The sequence below is a fragment of the Piliocolobus tephrosceles genome, chromosome 1, assembly GCF_002776525.5.
Source record: "Piliocolobus tephrosceles isolate RC106 chromosome 1, ASM277652v3, whole genome shotgun sequence".
Lineage (NCBI taxonomy): Eukaryota > Metazoa > Chordata > Mammalia > Primates > Cercopithecidae > Piliocolobus > Piliocolobus tephrosceles.
In genome coordinates this window covers 43,013,042-43,035,969 of record NC_045434.1, presented here as the reverse complement: position 1 = coordinate 43,035,969, position 22,928 = coordinate 43,013,042, and the positions used below count along the sequence as shown (strand labels likewise).

The 22,928-nt window shown below is 36.6% G+C and overlaps 2 protein-coding genes across 4 annotated transcripts in view; one reads left to right on the top strand and one right to left on the bottom strand.

Annotated features, from left to right (window-relative positions):
- The window catches only part of ODR4 (odr-4 GPCR localization factor homolog), a 43,475-nt gene extending 23,562 nt beyond the window's left edge, over positions 1–19,913 (bottom strand). For 2 of the 3 annotated variants that reach the window (XR_002729858.2, XM_023203430.2), the window contains exons 1-9: positions 19,410–19,913; positions 15,807–15,924; positions 12,771–12,905; positions 9,825–9,920; positions 7,719–7,825; positions 6,630–6,666; positions 5,112–5,252; positions 4,166–4,261; positions 1,957–2,025 (exon numbers count right to left, since the gene is read on the bottom strand). Coding sequence is in view for 2 of the 3 variants with exons in the window: in XM_023203430.2 (XP_023059198.1) it covers positions 1,957–2,025; positions 4,166–4,261; positions 5,112–5,252; positions 6,630–6,666; positions 7,719–7,825; positions 9,825–9,920; positions 12,771–12,905; positions 15,807–15,905 (780 nt within the window). In the remaining variant the exon portion in view is untranslated. The remainder of the gene's footprint in view (positions 1–1,956; positions 2,026–4,165; positions 4,262–5,111; positions 5,253–6,629; positions 6,667–7,718; positions 7,826–9,824; positions 9,921–12,770; positions 12,906–15,806; positions 15,925–19,409) is intronic. The other variant, XM_023203431.2, reaches the window with a different exon arrangement.
- Positions 19,628–22,928, top strand: part of TPR (translocated promoter region, nuclear basket protein) — a 64,623-nt gene continuing 61,322 nt past the window's right edge. The window contains exons 1-3 of the mRNA XM_023203424.2: positions 19,628–19,825; positions 20,197–20,505; positions 22,236–22,340. Coding sequence (XP_023059192.1) covers positions 19,756–19,825; positions 20,197–20,505; positions 22,236–22,340 — 484 coding nt within the window. The 5' untranslated portion in view covers positions 19,628–19,755. The remainder of the gene's footprint in view (positions 19,826–20,196; positions 20,506–22,235; positions 22,341–22,928) is intronic.

Below are 22,928 nucleotides of genomic sequence, written 5' to 3'. Positions count from 1 at the left end.
AGGTGGAAATGTAAACCAGTTGGGGTCTACATATGTAAACTCCTCTTGATTACCTGGACTTAGGAATAACCTGGCTGGCAAACAGCCTTTAGGTAAAGGAACTTCTGTGATGCTAACATGGTATTTGAAAAAGAGAAGATTCCCATTTTTATGGGAACCAAATGAAATCTTACACAAGTAATGGCATTTGGGCTAGATCTTAATGTACTGATAGGCTTTTGACAGTTTGGGTGACAGAGAAAAGAGCAAAGACATAACACATAGTTCAGGAAATACAGAGTTTTAAAGGTACAGCAAGCATACATCTAGAAAATAAGAGGTAGAAAGAAATAACAAAAAGGTATGTTGAGGCTATGAAGAACCCTGAGTTGGACTTCTCTAACTAGTCAGTATAGAACACTTAAGAAATTTTGAGCAAGGAGAATAACATAATCAGTGTCTGGCAATTGTACAAACTCCATAAATACTTCTTGAAAAAAATTAATAACTGAACATAAACTATGATTCAGAAATGATCATCTGAGTGTATAAACAGGATACAGTAGATAAATGGAAAGTATTTCAAGAGATATACTAACAAAGGTAGAAGGGTTTTTAGAGAAACAATCAGTTTGGACAAGAATGTATAGATGAAGAGAGACCAGTTAAGGGTTACTTGTGCTAATTTAGGTAAAATAATACTGTTGTAAGGCTAATAACAGCAGGACTGTATGAAAAATAAAAGAAAAGCTTAATACTACAAATAAGGAATCAATGAGACTTAACTGAGAGAAAAGTGGCAGTAAGTACTGACTACTTATTGTATATTAATCACTTCAAAATTTCCAGTTAAGTGATCAGTGGAGTGACTGCCAAAAATATACTATATAATATTACTACAATAAATTATCTCATGAGATTATCTTCCACTCATCTCTCTATATTCCCACACTCTATACATCTCCCAACTACAATTTTACACTATTAATAAAATAATCTTAACCAAATTGTTTAATAAACCATGTAGTAAGCCTAACTAGTGAAGAGCACATAAGTAGAGGAATAGCCAGCCTCAAAACAAAGGACACTTCTAAAATCAAGACAAAGTAGAAAATCAAGACTAAAATACTTCTAAGGTATTGAAAAATGAAATTGAGAACTCACATTGAGTGGCGTAAGTCCAAAGACAATTTAACTAATGCTCTATTGCTACACACAGAAAAAGATGAAACTAAAATATTCTCAAATGCCAAATTGCTTTTAATTCTATTCTATTCAGTTCAAAAAAAGACAAGTCCTGAGAGTATTTCTGTTTCAAAATTCAGTATAATATTGAAATAAAGTTTTCTACAAACACACGTGTGCCATTTTATACCCTTGTCTGTTCTTTAGGATAATTTCAAGTAGGATTAAAATCAAAGGCATGTATATTTTTAGAAGTAATTCGTGGCTTTAACTTTTTATTCTTCAAGATATCCAACTTTTAAATTTTCGAAAAGATGTATAAATTAATGCAACCATACAGAAATATAAAACTTGCTAATTAATACTTTGTGATTTTTATCAAATCAAGGGGTATAAATCTAATAAATCTACTTCAAATTAAGCATATGACAACTCTTTGTACCTCTGTGTACACATCTTTTACTTTTAAGTTGTTAAAATTGCAACTTTAACTATAAAAGCTACAACCCAAAATATTTACACACATGCATACATATCATGTATGTATGTATATGTACATATTTTTTCAACTGCTATTGATGTTAAAATTTTAATATCCTTGAGGCAAAAAACCCAAACAGGTTTTATTAAAATGACGTTTCTTGGGAATAACCTTCCTATAACCAGCCATTTCATACAGTCTCTTACAGCTCTAAAATCCTTTTATTCTCTAACGAGAAACATAAAAACAGAAAGTTTCATTACGGTTATTCTAATAAATATTTTAAATAAGCAGTATTTTAAAATATTTACCAATTGCGTTAGCACTCTGACATCAAAAGAATGACTAGTTGCTTGAGTATTTCCTCTAGAAGATTTTTTCTGAAAAAACACAAAAGTTAAAAAGCCAAATTGTTAAGACTGTAGCATATAAAAGACAACTTAGAAACTACTGTAGATGTACTAAGTAACTTAGAAAAAACAAGTCTTTTAATTATTTTAATTTAGTTTTTTATACAGATATTACTTTATGTACTCTGGATCAATGTGCACTCTTTAAAACAATTAATTCCATACTTTCATTCCCCTAAAGCAACAACTGGCAAACCATTGCCTGTGGGCAAATACCCACATTGCTACCTGTCTTTGTAAATAAAGTTTTACTGGTATGCAACCAGGATCATTCACTTATGTATATCTCCTGTAGCTGCTTTCAGGCTACACAGTAGAGATAAAAATACAGACTGTGAAATCTAAATACGTAGTATTTTTCTCTTCACATAAAGTTTGCTGATCCCTGCTTTAAAAAGGGAGGGATCACAGAAGTTCTGCTTCCTTCAGGTCAAAGCTATTTTAGAAGCCTCTATAGACCTCTCTTATAAAATGGCCATAGCTTTTGAACTGCCATGAGGGCAGAACATGTGGCCTTTGGTTGCAATTTGGAAATTAGATGAAACTCAGATGACACTCCCATAAGTTTCGGGATTCCAATTATATCATTTTCTCTTTTTTTCTTGGACTTACTTATTTTTTAACTTTTAAGTTCATGAGTACAAGTGCAGGTTTGTTACATAGGTAAATTTGAGTCATAGGGGTTTGATATACAGATTATTTCATCACCCAGGTATTAAACCTAGTACCCATTAGTTATTTTTCCTGATTCTCTCCTTCTCCCTCCTCCCACCCTCTACCTTCCGACAGGCTCCAGTGTGTGTTTTTTCCCCTCTATGTGTTCATGTGTTTCATCGTTTCGCTCCCACTTATAAGTCAGAACATATGGTATTTGGTTTTCTGTTCCTCTGCTAGTTTTCTTTTTTTCCTTTTCTTTTATTTTGAAATGGAGTCTCACTCTGTAGCCCAAGGCTGCAGTGCAGTGGCACGATCTCAGCTCAATGCAACCTCCACCTCCCAGGTTCAAGCGATTCTTCTGTTTCAGCCTTTCGAGTAGCTGCGATTACAGGCAGCTGCCACCACACCCGGCTAACTTTTGTACTTTTAGTAGAGAAAGGGTTTCACCATGCTGACCAGGCTGGTCTTGAACTCCTGACCTCAAGTAATCCACCCACCTCAGCCCCCCAAAGTGCTGGAATTACAGACGTGAGCCACCACGCCTCGCCCCTCTCTCCCAAGTAGCTGCGATTACAGGCAACTGTCACCAATGCCCAGCTAACTTTTGTATTTTTAGTAGAGACAGAGCTTTACTATGTTGACCAGGCTAGTCTCAAACTCCTGACCTCAAGTGATCCACCCACCTCGGCCCCCCAAAGTGCTGGGATTACAGACGTGAGCCACCATGCCTGGCCCCTGCATTAGTTTTCTAAGGATAATGGCCTCCATCTCCACTCATGTTCCTGCAAAGGACATGATCTCGTTCTTTTTTTACAGTTGCATAGTATTCCATGGTGTATACGTACCACATTTCCATTATCCAGTCTATCATTGATAGGCATTTAGGTTGATTCCATGTCTTTGCTATTGTGAATAGTGCTGTAATGAACATAATGCATTTTATATCGCTTTGGGTGTACAGCCAGTAATAGGATTGCTGGATCAAATGGTATCCTTGTTTTTAGGTCTTTGAAGAATCACCACACTGCCTTCCACAATGGTTGAACTTATTTATACTCCCACCAACAGTGTGTAAGCATTCCTTTTTCTCCGCAGCCTCACCAGCATCTGTTATTTTTTGACTTTTTAATAACAGCCATTCTAACTGGTGTGAGATGGTATCTCACTGTGATTTTCATTTGCATTTCTCTAATGATCAGTAATGCTGAACTCTTTTTCATACGATTCTTGGCTGCATGTATGTCTTCTTTTGAAAAGTGTCTGTTCATGTCTTCTGCCTACTTTTTAATGGGGTTGTTGTTCTAAGAAAAACATTTGCCCTTTATTTTAAAAGAAATTATAAATGAGAGGTAGATGAAATCAGTTTTCTTGTAGGCAAGGACTAAAAATAAGTCATCTTTTATTTTTCCTTAAGCATTAACAATTTAATAAGATGATTTTCCTCTTAACTCACCTGTCCTTCTAATAGGTCACAATCTTCATCTTTAACTTGTCCATTAATCAAATAAACACCATTTTCTATTTCCTTGGCCCAGCGTGTAAGTCCATTCTTAAGAGAAACACAACATGGAAATCTTTCAGATATAATGCTATCTCAATTAAACTTCCTATAATCTATTTTTTTCACCTAATAAACTGAAATATTAAAATCCCTAAGTCTCATTAATGCAGCATTCAAATCTAGTTTCACAAATTAAAAAAAAATTATACCCCTCAATTCTTGGTACCTTATCATATTTAATAATATAGTTTTTTCGTATCTTTATCCCAGAATAACACTTATGTCACAGACTCAGGAGGTTATTAAGTACATGACCAGTTAAATAAAATTTAACGCCCATTACCTTAAAAAAAAAAGTGAGAAAAAATCCTCAAATAATATGTCTAAATAATTTTTTTTAAAAAAAGCTCCATTTGACATCTTCAATTAGAAAAATGAAGAAAAATAAGATAAAAATAAAATGGTATAGAAATACAAAAAAGAACTGGAAAAAGACAAAAAATCTAAGTACCAAGAGAAAGCTGAAAGTCCAAACACTATAACTTTGTACATTAATTACATTTTACATATGTTAATTAATGAATACTGGTGTATTTAATTTAATGGCAAAGCACATAATAATACTTAACTGGCACATAATAAATACTAGTGTATTTAGTTCAATAACTAAATTATTAGTTATTATTAAACTGAATACACTAGCATTATGACATTGTTCCACTTCTAAAAATTTCTAAAAATTTCTAATTTGGCTGCGGGTATGGTTACTCACTCATATAACATTATTATAAACAGAATGTAATTTTTGAGGATTGTAAAATGAATGACACATGCAAGCAAAATAAAAGCAGATTGTTCACTTAGCAATCACTAAAGAAAATTCATTTTACCCTGATACCTTTGTATTTTTCTCCAGAGTATAGCTGACAGAAGTAGCAGAAAGTGGGATATGAATATTAATGTGAACTGTACACTCTAAAGAAAGCCATGAGGATGATAATCCACTTTGATACTTCCAATCTGCTGGTCTTGCTGAACTCTAGCAGTGGAAAAGGGAGAAAAATAACTATGATGTGGTCTAGATAAAATACACGGATCAACAAAACATCATTAAGTATACAACCTAAATAACGCATACAAGCTGATATCTAACATATGGCTAAACCCTCAATCAAAAGACTACAGGTTGAACTAAATACAAAATAAAGCATGTGTTAAGTTTAGTACTCTTCAAACTCGGCATCCTTGGCATCACTTTTCCTCCTAATGGTAGGCAGAAAAAGAATCAGAAATTTCCATGTTTAGAATTCTGAAAGGTCCTTTGATCCTCTAGCTTCAACAGTATCCATATTGAAGATTCTGATGTGAAGCAAATAATCACTGAGCAACTCCTAGGTGTCAGGCATTCTCCTTCTGTCCCATCCTTGCTAATGACACTGCAAAGTTACTTTTTCACAACCCTTTTAGATGCATTAGCAAAGTGCTAGTCTGGGTTTTGCTGAATACACATAGCTTGTTTAGTAGGCATTGCAGCTACCAAAGTCCTCAGTCACTTTTATTCCCAGTCTCTCAAATATAAAACTAAATACACGAACAAGGTAGGAGGAGATTAACAAAGATATCTTAACAATTTTTTTAAAAGTTGGCTGGGCGTGGTGGCTCAAGCCTGTAATGCCAGCACTTTGGGAGGCCAAGGCAGGCAGATCACTTGAGCCCAGAAGTTCAAGACAAGCATGAGTAACATGGCAAAACCCTATCTCTATCAAAAACAAAAAAACAGGCCGGGCGCGGTGGCTCAAGCCTGTAATCCCAGCACTTTGGGAGGCCGAGGCGGGCGGATCACGAGGTCAGGAGATCGAGACCATCCTGGCTAACATGGTGAAACCCCGTCTCTACTAAAAATACAAAAAATTAGCCGAGCGTGGTGGCGGGCACCTGTAGTCCCAGCTACTCGGAGGCTGAGGCAGGAGAATGGCATGAACCCGGGAGGCGGAGCTTGCAGTGAGCTGAGATCGCACCACTGCACTCCAGCCTGGGCGACACAGCGAGACTCCGTCTCAAAAAAAAAAAACAAAACAAAAATAATTAGCCAGGTGCAGTGGTGCACATCTGTAGTCTCAGCTACTCAGAAGGCTGAGGTGGGAGTATCCCTCGAGCCCAAGAGGTGGAGGATGCAGTGAGCCATGACTGCACCACTGCACTCTAGCTTGGGCAACAGAAAGAGACCCTGTCACACACAAAAAAGTTTTCCTTACCTGTAATAAAATTAATCATAGTTCAAAGTAAAAACTACAGTTAGCTGTAGACATCAGTAGGAAGTGATGGCAATGGAAATTATTAAAACTAAATATAAAGCTGAATTTTGATTGAAAATACTTTGTGACACAGAACAATCTTTAAAGAGTAAATTTCTTACCTTTGGATCATGGATATCATAAGTTCGACAAAATATTCTTTACTAATTAAGGAAAGAAATAATCAAAAAAGGCATTATTGATAACCAAAATAATATAAACCATCAAAAAATAAACTAAAAAATGCACACATCCAAAAGTTCTTACAAAATCGTAACTTTAAAGATATGCGTACACACGTATATATGTGTGCAAGTGTATACATATATGTGTATATATAGTCATACACGTAAACTGCTGTCACTATAGTACTTGAGATGCTTGAAAAATCATTTCCTACCTTTTATGAATCCCGCTAATTGCAATAAATAGAATCAAAGCACTTGTGAAATTCTGCTCAAATACATATTCTCCATAAAAAAAAGTAGCACTATTTTATATGAGGTCAAACCTGAGACTATTTATTGGATTAAAGGGCTTGTACACGAAACTTTGCAGTTAAGTACTAAAGATTTAAAAAGAAAAAAAAAAAAAAAGCCCTGCTTCTGCAAGAATGGTCACTTTTAAAATTCTGTCTTTGGAAGTCCATCAACAGTGTCACTCCTTCGGTGAGGCTGACCCTTGCTTGGGAGGTACCCTTGCCCTGGCAAGGTGTAGTCAAGAGAAGGTAAGAAGGCCCTATAACTGGCTTTTAGTGTCATTTCATCTTAGCCAAAGACATAAGAATTTCTCAGATGTCCTATACTATCCAGCTCTGTGCACCTGTGCTTTGAATTTTACATCATTATCTATCGAAACTGGAGGTGAAACTTTAACATAATAAAAACATTACTTTGCCTAAGTCATGAGTTAGGCATTTATCTCTGTAGAGAACCTACTGTGCCTGGATGTACAGGGGTAAATAGGTAAAAAATTCCAAATCCTGAGTCTTTCATATTTCAGATCTCAAGCTTTTTATGACCTTGGGACATGATTAACAACCATTACTGCTATTATTATTATTGGCAGCTCTAATTCCATGTTATTTACAGAAAAATCTTACAAAACTATGCCTATTTTTTAAATGATTATTTAAATAGCAAAAAAAAAACCTTGCAAGAATATTATTTTGGTACTTTGTACTTTTAAACCATAAACTGAACAAAAGATACTTTTTTGTAGAAGCACAAATGTGAAGTGTCACTCGTTCTGAGACCTCCTCCTCTGTAAAATTCCACAATCTCTTTCTATTTATAGACTTTTCCACAGCAAACATTAGCTGAAAGAGAAAAATACACATCAATTGAATGCAAAATGAAAAAAAAAAAAGGGAGTGTTGAAATAGGCAATTATAATGTCCCCAACTCTCATCTAGCTTTAAAATTTCATGATTCTTTATTTACTGGAGAAGGGGTCTCTATGTTGCTCAAGTTGGCCTTCAATACCTGGGCTCAAGAGATTCTCTTACCTCAGCTTCCCACGTAGCTGAGACTACAGGTGTGTGCCACCATTAATGTTTCTTTTCTTCAAATTAAAGAGTAGAGCTAATTACTAACCTTTTTGAGTTCCTTTTAGGAAATTACAAAAAAATTGGGTTTAAATAAAAAAATGTAATTCACTGTCATTAGTGATTAACTGGACACGAACAATTAATTTGGGGCAACCAGAATTTACAGAAACTATAGAACAGAGACTTTATTTTCATTAGAATGAGAAATGACAAGTGATTTTAACTAAAGAAATCAAGCATGTCATTAGCATTTCTTGTTTAAATGTCACACAAGACTTAAGGCAATATATAACAACATATAAAATATAGTAATAACATAAATTAAAAGTTAAAGTAGAATAGTGAGATAAATTTGTGTCAGAAATAAGAATTATAAAAATGTATACTTGATATAAGGGGTGGTAACACATTTCGCTCTAAGCTTTCTAACAATAATGAGCAGAGAGAAATCTAATCTGTAATCTAATTCACATGGTCTGTAAGCTGAAGACAAACAATCATCAGAGGAGGCACAACTTTCTTCATAACATAAAAAGAAATTTCTTCCGGAAACACAATATTAATGTAATATGATGAATAAAGTTCTTAACTTTATTCACTGACAAGTTTTATAAGGCTGTTTCTTATAGTGTTGGTCAATGTAAGCCAATGGAAACAATTAGATAATTGAAACTCAGTAATTTTAGAGATAAGCATTTCTAAAGTTTTATATACTTTTTAGGAACAAAAGATACAAAAGCAAGGAAAGTGGGCCTGGCTATATCTCTCTAGCACTGGGCCCACATTCAATTCACTCAATTCAGCACCAGCCACAAAAGGGTGCACAATCCATGCTATTAATATTAAATACGCATAGGTTTTGGTTAAATTTCAAAATGCCAAAGGGAATGAACAATTGTGAACAAGGTAAATTTATTTAAGATGGAAAAATTGGCAGAGGGTCAAACAATTTAGCAGGGAGGAGAATATCTCCATTTTCTTCCCTTACTCCCTTAGGTGCAAGTATCAGAGGCTTGAGGCTGGGACATCTGACAGGACAGGTTACAAGACTGAAAAAATCTATAACAGCTGAAGTTCTCAGCTGCACACTTTTTGTGGGATACTGTTGGGGTTGAGTTTTGTATGTCTCAAGATTAAAAGGTCCCCCCTCTTTTGGGGTATGAAATACCCTTCAAAAAGTTCATGTGGATCGATTGCTAAAAGAGCTGGCTACATGGAGTTTACCTTAGGTTTGGGTTTAAGGGAAAACAGCTTGTGCACCTTCATTACTTTTACACTACATTACCATATTCTCTGGTGCAGTAATTAAGCAAAAAACATAGGAGATTCCGGATAGATACTGTGTCCAGGAATAATCTGATTCTTTATGTTTTACTCTTGGGATCCAGGGAGAATTGAAAAGAAGGTAAAGAATTTCAGCATCTATTAATTTCATGTTACAATAATCACTAGGTAATAAATGGAAGGTGTGACAGAATATTGCTATTGTACAAGAAAAACTGGTAAAGCATTGTAACTTGTTTCCTAATAGTCAGAATTATCTCTAAAATAAAGACTATTTTAAAATGGGTAGTTTTTTAAAATATAAACAGTTTTTACACTCAAGATATCCAAGCAATTGAGTGAAAAAAGCTTTTTCAATGTAACCCCAGCAAAAAGAATTATAGAAAACAAATTTAAATATGCCTAGAATCATTATATATACTCATAATCAATAAAAATAACATATAACTGATTTCATTACGAATTTTCAATATATCAAACTTACTCTACGCAGGGCATTTTGAAAATCATTTGCCAGTTCTAAAGTAGTAATAATAAATACTCCAAGAACTAAAAGTCCCCCTGGTAGCATTCTGGATACCTAAAAATAGAAATATAGTATTAGCTAACAAAAGCATTTGGCATTATACGCAATCCTTTTCGTTTGAGAAACTGTCTTCTTAGAGTGTCCTTAGCTTTTCACCTTAAAACTACTTTATAAATAAAACTATCCGATAACAACATCCTTTAGCTACATCAATAAATAAACCCCTTTCTCAGGAGATCAAAGACTGAAATATTTTTTCAATGGTGTCCCACCATCAGCTAAATAAAATTAAGTTTTATTTTAGATTGGTATTTCAGACTTTCTAGAATTTGGTCAATCTGATGTTTATATCCTCATTTGACACTACTTTTCCTCAAGTAACTCAAATATTTGTCAAAAACTACTTGAAAAGTAGTGTCAAATGAGCTATAAACTGTTTCCCATATACATCCTAGGCTTTCTAACTCTATGTCTTTACTCACAGTGCTCCCTAGGCCAAAAATGACTTTCTCTTATATTTCTACGTGTCTCAACTCTACTGGTACTTCAAAGGCAGCTTGAGGAAGCTGCCTTCTGTGATCCTTTGATCTCTGAACTCCCATAGGGCTTCGGTGTAGTTTTCCCAAGGATTTTATCACATAGCCTTATATTATAGTTATCTGTGAACCCTACTAGTTGGTCAGGGAGCTCCTTAAGGGAATAAGTAATTCTACCTTTGTATCCCTATTTTTAGCAGCATACTAGATCTGGAATTTGAACAGAGGGAGTCTGACTTGAAAATCCATTATTTTCTACTGCATAGATTAACCTCAAATTTTTAAGCCCATTTACTGATATTGGGCATTTATGTTATATCTAATTTTACCTTAAAATAATATAGATTAAAAATCCTAGTACATTTTCTGCATTCATAGAATTATTTGTTTAGGACAAATCCCTTGAGATGAACAACTGGTTTAAGAAGTTATACATATTTTCAAGGTTTTTGATACATACTACCATGATATCTCCATATTTGTATTTCCCTTCACATGATTGTGGCTAGTTCTTAACACCACATGGATTTTTTTTCTATCATCTACACTCAGAGATTAGAGTGCTTTGGTTAGCTTTTCATTAGTTAATGTATAAGCAATTAATCAGAGCAGAGTCTTAGAAAATTAGATACCATGCTCTAATCCTTAATCTACTTGCATTATGTCTGCTGGTGGTTTCCTCTAATTTAATAAATTCCATTTACTATAGTAGCACAATCTGACAAAGTTTCATATTTAGCATAGGGAGCCTGCTATCTTTTCAAAATCACCAATACAAAAAATTAACCATTTTTTAGGAGATGGAGGTGACAGCAAGAAAGGGGAAAAAGTAAAATCAACCTTTTCTTTCTAGAGGTAAAAGGTTAAGCTAATTTACTATATAAATTCATTAATACTCTGTGTGTGTGTGTGTGTGTGTGTGTGTGTGTGTGTGTGTGTGTGATATACAATTTTATGAGAGACCAAAAGCAAAATTAGAGTAGAAAGTTATTTATAAACCATTGGGAATTTAACTTTACAATACTTATTATTTTTTTTAGAAGATAGTTGCCATGTTTGTCCCCTTGAAACATTATGTTGAAATGTGAACCCAAGTGGGGTCTAATGGAAGCTGTTTGGGTCATGGGGCAGATTCCTCATTAATGGCTTCGTTACATCCTCACACCAACGAATGAGTTCTCGCTATATTTGTTCCTAGGAGAGCTGGTTGTTAAAAAAAAAAAAAAAAAAAAAAAAAGCCTGGCACCTCCCAACCCCTTGCTTCCTCTCTGGCCACGTGATCTTTACACACCAGCTCCAATTTGCCTTCTGACATGAACAGAAGCAGCCTGAGGCTTTCACCAGATGCTCAATCTTGCAGCCAGCAGAATTATGAGCCAAAAAGGCCTTTTTTCTTTATAAATTACTCAGTCTCAGGTATTCCTTAATAGCAACACAAATGGACTAAAACAATAATAATATTGAATTTCTTTGTTTTTTGTTTTGTTTTGTTTTGTTTTTTGAGACAGACTCTTGCTTTGTCACTCTGGCTGGAGTACACTGGCGCGATCTTGACTCACTGCAACCTCTACCTCCCGGGTTCAAGCAATTCTCCTGCCTGAGCCTCCCAAGTAGCTGGGATTATAGGCACCTGCCACCACACCTGGCTAATTTTTCTTATTTTTAATAGAGACGGGGTTTCGCCATGTTGGCCAGGCCGGTCTCGAACTCCTGACCTCAGGTGATCCAGCCGCCTTGGCCTCCCAAAGTGCTGGGATTACAGGCAGAATTTTTTTTGTATATAACTACACACTGCCCCATAATCACAAACACATACGCAGATACAGATATATGTCCATGTATATATATATACACACATACACAGAAACACACGTTTGAGTTTAAAAGATTTAAAGTTGATTGGAAAAGGAAATAATTCTTTTATTTCTTAAAGAAAATTCTTTTTCTTCAAAAAAACAAAATCCCAAAAACGTAGAAAGGGCAGGTTTGTCACATAGGTATACGTGTGCTATGGTGGCTTGCTGTACCCATTGACTCGTCCTCTAAGTTTCCTCCCGTCACCCCCAACCCCACAAAAGGAAATAATTCTATTTTTAGCTTATTCTAACATTATGTATTTGATGATACATAATTCATTCAATAAATACTTGTAAGTGAATTTAGTCATTATTCCCACTCACTCACCCCAAATCTGTTTCTTCCTTGTGTAATGCCAACACCATCCTCCTAGACACCCCACCTAACAATCTCAGTCATGTTTAGCTACTTTCTCTCTATGTCTCTTCTCGCTACTCAGTCACTAAATCTTCTTGATTCTAGCTCTTTTTTGAAATAAAACTAAAACATATAAACAGAAAAATAAGATAACCTGGTAGGCATGTTCTGTGGCCCATTCTTCATCCAAGTTATCCAACTTAGCTTTGGGATGTTTGAGGTTCTCACTTTGTTCCTTTTTGGGGGGCGTTCTAGTGGCAAGAATCACATAATCCTTTTGTGAAGAACACTTCAAAAACAAATTAAAAAGCTTGTTAGAGTGGTATCTGATTCCTCAATCTAATTAGAGTGATATCTGAATTCCTTAGCTTTTATGACATGCAAAAACTGAGTAATATTTGTTAACAGGTTAAACCATTAACACCAATATTATAGTGGAAGCTAAAGGGAAGCTAATTTTCAAGACTGGCCTTACAACCTTTCCCTCACATGTAGTTTATCTTTTAACGTATTTAATATCAGCTTCTTATTGATCTGGACAACTCAAATATAAATCACAGAGTGGTCCCTAAAAATGGTTTACGGGATGAGTGAATGAATTACATTAACTAAAAAGTAATATGCTTATTCAGTTTTCTAGTTATATTTGTTATATTTTCTAGATATATTTGTTTTATAAATAGTAAGTGAACAGATTGGAAAATATCAGTGAAATTAAACAAGTGACCTTTTGTATCTTATTTTAACTGAAATGATGACAGTGGGGAACTTCCACATACATTTCCACAGAATAACAAAGGGGATTTGGGACACAATTCAAAGTGACACCAGATTCTATGTTCTTCAAGGGTTTTTTCTGTTTTGTTTTTTGTTCTTTGTATGTGTGCACGTGTGTGTGTTTATTTATTTATTTAGAGACAGGGTCTTGCTCTAATGCCCAGGCTGGAGTGCAGTGGCGTGATCACAGCTCTCTGCAACCTTGAACTCCTGGGCTCAAGCAATCCTCCCGAGTAGTCTCCCAAGTAGCTAGGACTACAAGGCTTGAACAGCCAGCCACAATCACCCGGCTAATTTTTTTTTTTTTTTTTTTTTTACTTTTTTGTAGAGACAGAGTCCTGCTATGTTGCCCAGGCTAGGTCAAACTCCGAGCTTCAAGCAATCCTCCCACCTTGGCCTCACAAAGCATTGGAATTACAGGCATGAACCACCACACCCCATCTGTTCTTCAGTTGTAAGATCAGTTAAGTAGTGACCAAAGGTGGGAGATCTAAAAATAAATGTAGGGAACATTTAATAGCTCAGTTTCACTAGAGTGAAAGTTTCCTACAAAAAAGAGTGAAAATAACACTGCTAATGCAAGTTAGCATTGTATCATCCCCACACATGACCTGAAACTCTGATCATTAGTACCACCTTGGGATAGAAAATAAGATTAATTATTCCTACAAGTTATTTTCAGGAAGTTACATTCAAATAAACACAGGAAAAGAAGGTAGGTCTCAGTTAAGAAGGCTTCTCTTTTCTTCATAAAACGTATAACTTTGAAAAGAAAAACTGACAGAGACCAGGAAATAGGCAAGCTTAAGGGGAAGGAGAGGAAAAAGCAATAAACTCTGGAAGAAAAGCAAAGAAAAAGCACGTAGAATACTGAAAGGAATGAATTCCTCTGTCCTTGAGCAATACATACAATAGCATAAAGACAGATGGAAGGAAGGCCTTAAATTATGAGACACTCATTTGTAAGATGGCAGTTTGCCTGAGCTTTAGAAACAACCTTTATCCAGTTAAGACAAATTTAGAAGAGGGTCTTTCTCCCTGACTTTTTATCTCTACTGATCACATCTTTCTCTAAGACTTCTTCTCTTTAATATTTTAAACAAAGAGAAACAAAAAAACTTAAACAGAAAACTCCTAACAAAAAGAGCCCCGAATTACATGCTAAGTAACTGAATTAAAAAGAAATTCACACTGTTCTCAAGAGAGGCAGTCTGGTTGACTAATGAGAGGCCTCACAGAGTGGTGCTACCTGGTTGATCCATGTAGATCTGCCCTCTGTTTTGCAAATTAAGAAATGAGATTTGTAAAAATCCTGAAAATGAGCCTGTCTTTCATGGCTAGACTGACATTAACTGAGTTTATTCAGAATAATGTAGAAAGCTAAAATGTCATGAAGGCATCTGAAACCATGAGTCCTCTGGACAGTGTATTCTTTATAAACAGATAACATGGGGCATCAAATTATAAAAGAAAGTAGCTTGGGAATATGGATAGAATCAGAATAAGGAAAGTTAATTATGTAATTTGAAGATTCTAAGGCATCGGGCTAAGATATCTAGAAAGAAAATTGTCCCAATAAGAGCTTTATTGGCTAGTAGGCCTCAAAATCAAGTCCTGGGGCCAGAGTGCACTCTCCCCCAGTGTTTTTGGATAGACACAGTCAGCTTGCCTGTGTGATTCTTTTTTTTTTTTTTTTTTTTTTTTTTTTTTTTTTTTTTTTTTTTTTTTGCTTTGTACTGCTGACCAGTCCCTCCGGCTGATTAACAGGTTCTTCTTTCACCTATAACAAATCAGTGGCATAGGTTTTAAAATAAGTATCTGAATCTCTGTTTGATTTTGTGTTGATTTTTAAGACACAGCTCTAAGAGGAAATTAGAATTTGTCTAATTTCCAAATTTTTCCCAATCCCTCTCCCTCCCTATTGATCCAACATAAAAAAATGCAGTAAGATGGGTACTATAGCATATAAAAATATGACCACTGTTGCTATAATGTCTGATATAAGACAACACAAATTAGAATAGGAATACAATTTTCAAAAGCTTCTTTTGTAAAGAATTGGATAATCAGATATTAGAAAGATTAGAAGGGAGTACAAAACACTCTGGAAAGACAAAATGTGAACAATCTGGTCAATAAACATTCTAGTTCTGAAGTTTCCATATAATAAATTACTTTTACATGGTGAAAGGGGAAAGTGTCCTGACTTGAGCAAAACTAGGCTAGGTTTGTCACTTTTCCATGTTTCCCCAAAGATCTACTTTAAAGTTACTTCTTCTACATTCCTTCTTCCATCCCCTAACCTTGAGTTTATTATTAAATAGCACCTTTTACCTTTAAATAAACAAGTAATTTGTTTTAATAAATTACAGAGTAATTATTTAGTAATAAATACAGAGTAAAAGATACATACCTGTCCTATTAAAAGGCCAGAGACAAAAGCCTTTCCTTCGAGATTTATGTTTGAAAGATACTGGCCAACAGTCTCTTCTACAATGTAAGTTCTTCCCATTTTTAGGAACTAAAATCTCCTATATTACAAGAAAAAAAGATACAGTATTTTTAGGTAAAATATCATTTGCAATGTCTTTATCATGGGAGTAGTATAGCAGAAGAAGTGATACTATCCTGAGGCCATCCCAGGCCTTGCAGCAAATGCTTATTACACAGTGTATTCCTTCTTGCAAAGTTTAGATGTAGTTCCAGAGTTCTCAATACAGTGCAGCAGGAAACAACCACAAATCAACCAGAGTTGACACGAGAGATCAAACCTTTTTCTCAAGGCTGGGATAAGGGAGAGGATACTAAACTAGTAGGCAATACATCAGATTGCTTTATTTCTTTTTTTTTTTTTTTTTTTATTTTTTCTTGAGATGGAGTTTTGCCCTTGTCACCCAGGCTGGAGTGCAACGGCACAATCTTGGCACACTGTAACCTCCACCTCCCGGGTTCAAGCGACTCTCCTGCCTCAGTCTCCTGAGTAGGAGGGATTACAGGCACCCAACACCATGCCCGGCTAATTTTTGTATTTTTAGTAGAGACGGGGTTTCACCATGTTGGCCAGGCTGGTCTCGAACTCCTGACCTCAGGTGATCTACCCGCCTCGGCCTCCCAAAGTGCTGGGATTACAGGCGTGAGCCACCATGCCCGTCCAACACACCAGATTTCTTATTTTAGATCTACTTCCTAGTTGTATTGTCTTGGATAATATATTGCTAAGTCTCAGTGTTCTCATTGCTAAAATAGTAAACATGCATTTCTGAATAGTTCATTAGGAAGTAGAATCAAATTCATTTACTTGATACGCATATATGAAAGAACTATACTTTTGCTTAGAAACTATGCTAAGTGGGATAACACAAAGATGAGCAACACAGTCTCTGCCCTTGAGCAATACATACTACAGTTAGAGTGATTTCAACAACATTTATATAGCTTCTATTTTGAACAAGGCATTATTGTAAGTACTTTCCATGTAACAATAATTCATGAAACCCCAGGAAGTAGGTACCATTATAATCCTCATTTTATATATGAAGAAACTGAAATGAGAAAAGTTGATTAAATAACTTGCCAAAGTGACAAAGTTGGTTAAGTGGCAAAGGAGACACTCCAGCTCTAGAATCCCTGTTTTTCAACACCATTCTCATAATGAGGAATCGTAACCAGTCCTTCAATTAAATCATTACTAAGCGTAGCTCTTGTTCTGCTTTCTCTCTGGTTTGTGGAAGGAAATCAGTATATTCATTCCCTCTATTGGCTTATGGTCCTTTGATTTGCATTTCTATAGCTTAAAACCAAAGCTATTGAATAAAAGAGCTAGGCAATACAATGAATGATTAAATCAAGGAGCTCATAATCGGTGAGGATGAAAATGTAAAAGAGATGATATCCAAAAGAGTTATAAAACAGAGACTGCAGGAACACAGTTACAGTATTTTGAACACTGCAATCTAGGAATAATCATCATTTGGGTTCTGTTAAAAATGTGAATCTTATTCAGTACCACAAAGTTAAGGCCACCAGAGATATGATGGGATGGTATATCTGATACCAGTAAACTGTCAGTCACAAGATGGTTTTGCATTTTAAAATTAAAGCCCAGAGAATGGATTCAAGTTTGAACTGTCCTACTAGAGGCTGTTTCATTATTGTTTCAATGAGCTTGCTCAGTTTTGTCTCAAAACACGTTAATTTCTTCCTAGCTCTTTTTTGACAACAATAGACGTGAATCAGATTTGCATATCATTTTTTAGAGACTAAGACTGGGAATGCTTGTCTAAATATCACTGATGCCTCTGTGAAGTTAAGGGCTTTTACCTTTTAGTAATGCCTTAAGGTATGAAATTCTATGTACTAACTTTCCTCTACTTCATCATATTATACTCCTTTTCCTTCTGCTCTAATAATTCTTAATTCTTGCAACAAATACAAATAATTCCAAAGTTATATTTACCCTTTTAACCTTAGTTCTTCTAGGGTGTCACCTAATAGTCATATTAATGTGTAAGAAACTGAATGCAATAGAGATGAAAATCTGTTCAATTATGAAATCGGATTGAATGTCAGATAAATTTTTCTTTAGTGCTCTTTCAAAATTTTTAAATGTAGTCAACCATACTTTATAAAAGGCAGTACTAAAAATGTATATAGTCAGCTTTCCATATCTGTGGTTTCCACTTCCATGTATCCAACCAACCACAGATTGAAAAAAATTCTATTTTAAAAAAGCATGATTACATCTGTACCGTTAGTGCAAAGATGTTTTTTCTTGTCACTATTCCCTAAACAATACAACAACTATAGCATTTACATTGTATTAGGCATTATAAGTAATTTAGAGATGATTTAAAGTATGCAAATGCTACACCATTTAATATAAAGAACTGAAGCATCCATGGATTTCGGTATCCATGGGGTGGGCAGGTGAGAGGGTCCTGGAATCAATGCTCCACGGATACTATGGGACCACTGTATTTTGTCTTACAGGGTCATAATTTTCCAGAAATGTTGTATATCAGCCAAAGCCTTTGTGATCCAAGCACTGTGACTGACACAACTCAATCTTCCTGGGCTCCGGTTTCTTAATCTATAAAATAAAGCATTTGAATCCTAGCAGATCTGAAAACCTATCTAATGTTAGGATTCTGTGAATCTAAATATAGAAAATCTACATTTCCCAAATGACAGATCAACAGTATGATAATACTGTGCGCTTAGGACATAGCATGATACTTCATATACCAGCAATTTTAATTACAGTGCTTATCTAAAAAGTATTTTTGGGGAAAAATCAACCTTAAGCTCCGCTGCTGATTTATTTTTCCTTAGTTATTACAAAATATCACAAAATGCTTCCATTTATATTTCTTAGATGGCTTCACAACATGATTCAAAAGTAGGAACTAGAGAAAAATAATAAATTTCATATAAGAAATAAATCTCCAATTCACAGAAGGCCCACGACTGTGGGAACTACAGAGAGACGACATTGGAAATGCATTATTTACAATGAATAATTTAATAAATTCTTTCAGAAGAGTAATTAAACACGAAACAATCTATGGATTGAGCTTTAAAATTACAGAATTATGATCTGGAAACATGCAAGTTCTGTTACTGTAGCAATTAACAATGTGTTTAAAAACTTCAGTTATAAGTTTTCAATTCTAAACAAAATATAATGTTAGGTAACAGTTTCTGCAACGAAAAATTTAAAACATAGGCTACACTCAAAGTGTTAACGGTTTCTTTTAATTCTCCTCCTGAAGAATTAACCAGGGTCCTTAAACTCCCGGCTACTGAATCACTCAGTACCACCTCCCTACCGCCAAAAACCATTTAGGTACGCCGTTTCACACAAGGTAAGTTCGTCAGAAGTGTGTGCCGGAGTGACAGTCCATATGTTTCCAACACTCTGTCCCTTCTTTTTCTCTTGAAAAGGGAGCTGTGTGCTCTAGTGCACGAGCGCGCGCGCGCGCAAACACACACACACACTACACTTAGGCTGACTTACCTGTTTTCAGAATGTGCACTCGTGGCCGACAATTACCTCGGACAGTCTGTCTGCCGGAGATGGGGTTTGGGGCGCAAGTACCAGCCTCTAGTGGCCAGATTCCCTCCGGTCTCAATTCACTGACACTTAATTCATCAGAAAGCGACCTACTTCCAACACCTCACTTCCCACTCCAAAGATAGGGTCTTGGGAGTCAAGTGGCGCAGATTGATGACGTAAAACGCCCCCCCTCCCTTCACCGCAGAGCCTCAGCCAAAGCGACTGCGGTCGCCACCCCGCCCCCTTCTGGGCGCCATAGAGAGCGTGGCGGTAGCCTGGAGCTTGCCGTCCGCCCCTACCGGGACCGATGCCCTCTAGTGGCTCAGTGTCCAGAAGCCGCCAAAGAGGACGATCCATGGTATCCCGGGGCTTTGATGGTAAGGTCACCAGCTCTTCAGGGAGGGCCATGGGGTGACAAGTACGTATGTGGCGCCACCGTGCGGACAGCGGTTACGGAGCACAGATAGGAGAGCCAGGGGGGCGGGGAGAAAAACGGAAACTGAAAGGACGGTGCGGGATTGGGCTCGCAGAAGGGAATGAGAAAAACACTACATTTCCCAGAGGCCTACAAGACCTGAAGTGGGTGGAGCTGGAAGCCGGAAAATTGAGTGCGCAATAGGATCGGGGTAGCAGCTGAGCTCGGGTTCCCAGGGTGCGTAGCTTCCAGCGGCTGCGCGCGCACTTCCGTCGCGGGCTGTGAGGTGCTGTTGCTGAAGCGCCGCCGCTTAGGCTGGACTCGATTTCCCAGGGTCCCGCCGCGGGAGTCTCCGGCGGGCGGGCGCGCGCGAGCCACCGAGCGAGGTGGTAGAGGCGGCGGCCCAGGCGTCTGGGTCCTCCTGGTCTTCGCCTTTCTTCTCCGCTTCTACCCCGTCAGCCGCTGCCACTGGGGCCCCTGGCCCCACCGACATGGCGGCTGTGTTGCAGCAAGTCCTGGAGCGCACGGAGCTGAACAAGCTGCCCAAGTCTGTCCAGAACAAACTTGAAAAGTTCCTTGCTGATCAGCAATCCGAGATCGATGGCCTGAAGGGGCGGCACGAGAAATTTAAGGTGGAGAGCGGTAAGTGAGATGCTCTTTCCGCCCTTGGTTATGAGCTTGACTCTCGCCCTTTGGGTCTGGTCTTCCCCCTATCAAGTTGGCACTGGGTACCACGCTGTTAACCTCACTCCTGGGCTCTTTGGATATCCTGAGCCTTCGCTTTCCTGCTCCTTACAGTTTGATAAGAAGCCTTTGAAAAAAAAAAAAATCTGAATCTAAGTTTAGTACCATTTTCTTTGTAATTAGGGTAGGCTCATATAGGGACTCTTATTTCCCTTCGTCCGACAAACGGGAAACAGACTTGCTGGAGTCTGCTAACCCATCTCTCTGAGCCTGGAGTACCTTATATGTTTTGTTGCACTTCAATTGATAGTGGCACCGCCCTATTTTCTAGTCACCTGCATTCTAGGCCTTTGCCAAATTGACCACTCTGGGCGCTTGTTCATAGTGTGTGCGTCGTCCCGTGGCCCCAGAATGAATTAGATGTTTACGAAAATGAATATTAGGTGCATAAGAGCGCTGGAAACACAGTGAACGTGCAGTACATAAATTTAATGTATCTGATTTCTCTCAAAAAGTTGGAGTTTGATAGAAAGCATTAAAATTTTCTTGTAATTACCTAAAGTCGGCCTTTAAGAAAGTTACTGACAATCATGGCTTGAACATCCTTGAAAAAATATGAAAAATACAGTAATTACCATTAGTAAAATACAAACTTACTGATAATGTGTTTTGGTTTACCATTTGTTTGGGGAAGTTAATGCTGTTCTTGCTAAGTTGACTGGAAATTCTGAACAAGTTTTTACTTCAAAAAAAGTGTAACTGTCTGCTGGGCGCATTGGCTCACGCCTGTAATCCCAGCACTTTGGGAAGCCGAGGCGGGCGGATCACGAGGTCAGGAGATCGAGACCATCCTGGCTAACAGGGTGGAACCTTGTCTACTAAAAATACAAAAAAAAAAAAAATTAGCTGTAGGTGGTGGCGGGCGCCTGTTGTCGCTGCTATTCGGGAGGCTGAGGCAGGAGAATGGCGTGAACCCGGGAGGCGGCGGAGCTTGCAGTGAGCCGAGATTGCACCACTGCACTCCAGTCTGGAGGACAGAGCGAGACTCCATCTCAAAAAAAATAAAAGTAAAAATAAGTGTAACTGTCAAGCAGAATTGACTTTGAAAATTAGTTCTCTGATCTCAGAGCTGAGTAGTACATTGCATTCTATGTATTAATTTGCACCGTAAATATTGAGTGTCTTACATGTTCCTGATACTATGCTGAGCATGATATTCAATCCCTTCCCTTGGGAAGTTTACACATTTACGTAAATTTAGTAGTTTTATGCTTTCAGGTAATATCTTGACTACTATAAAAGAAGCCTTTTAAAACAAAGCAGTTTTTTTTTTTTTTTTATCTAAACAGTTTTCCCGTTTAATAAATACTTCATGGTAAACAGTTTACTGATGTCTGGAGAAAATACTAAGATAAATGAGACATGTTACCTGCCTTGGAGACGTTCATTTGTAAAGCCCCTTTTAGGCCTTATTTTTATTTTTATTTTTTGTCATGTAAGTCATTTGGAAATGCTCTAAGTCCTTTTCAGTGCTCAGTCTATTTATCTTTACTCAGATTCTGTTACGTGAAGCCCATTTCTAGTACTATATCTTAAATTTTAAATTCAAGGTTATTAGAAATAAATAACAGTATTGACAATGTATGTACGTGTGTTTGATTTTGTTGTTTTTTGCTTGTCTGCTGTAGAACAACAGTACTTTGAAATAGAAAAGAGATTGTCTCACAGTCAGGAGAGACTTGTGAATGAAACCCGGGAGTGTCAAAGCTTGCGGCTTGAGCTAGAGAAACTCAGTAAGTATTTAATTTATCTTTGTAAGTATTCTTGGAGTATTGAAATCTTCAGAGACTTCTTTATATACTTGGGAAACATTTACTTACTAAATATGATGATACTGATTAAGCATCATTGGTTTTTATTATGGTGATATTTTGATTTTTCACTTAGTAGTAAAGATTTTGTAAAAACACAGAACTTAATGGTCAGGAGGCCTGGATTCTTATTCTGATTTTGCTATTAAAAATGCTTTTGCCACATGTAAATCTTAACAGTATCTGATTATTGTTTATAAAATGGCTAGACCCACATATCTGTCTACTTAGCTTTGTAAATCAAATGAGATGAGTTCTTGAAAAATTTTTAAAAAGTGAAAGCGTTATGCAACTAAAGAAGTAGAGAGTGGCTTGTTTTTATGTTGAAGAATCGAAGCCTATTGATTTCATTATATTTGTGTTTTAACTTTTTAAATAATTTTTATAAATATCTGTGAATCTCAGGATATTTCCCCTTTAAGGCCTAGTTCCTATAAAAGATTGATAGCTAATCTCTTTCTTAGTTTTCTTACATCATTAAGTTTTAGAAACCTCACAAGATGTTTGAAG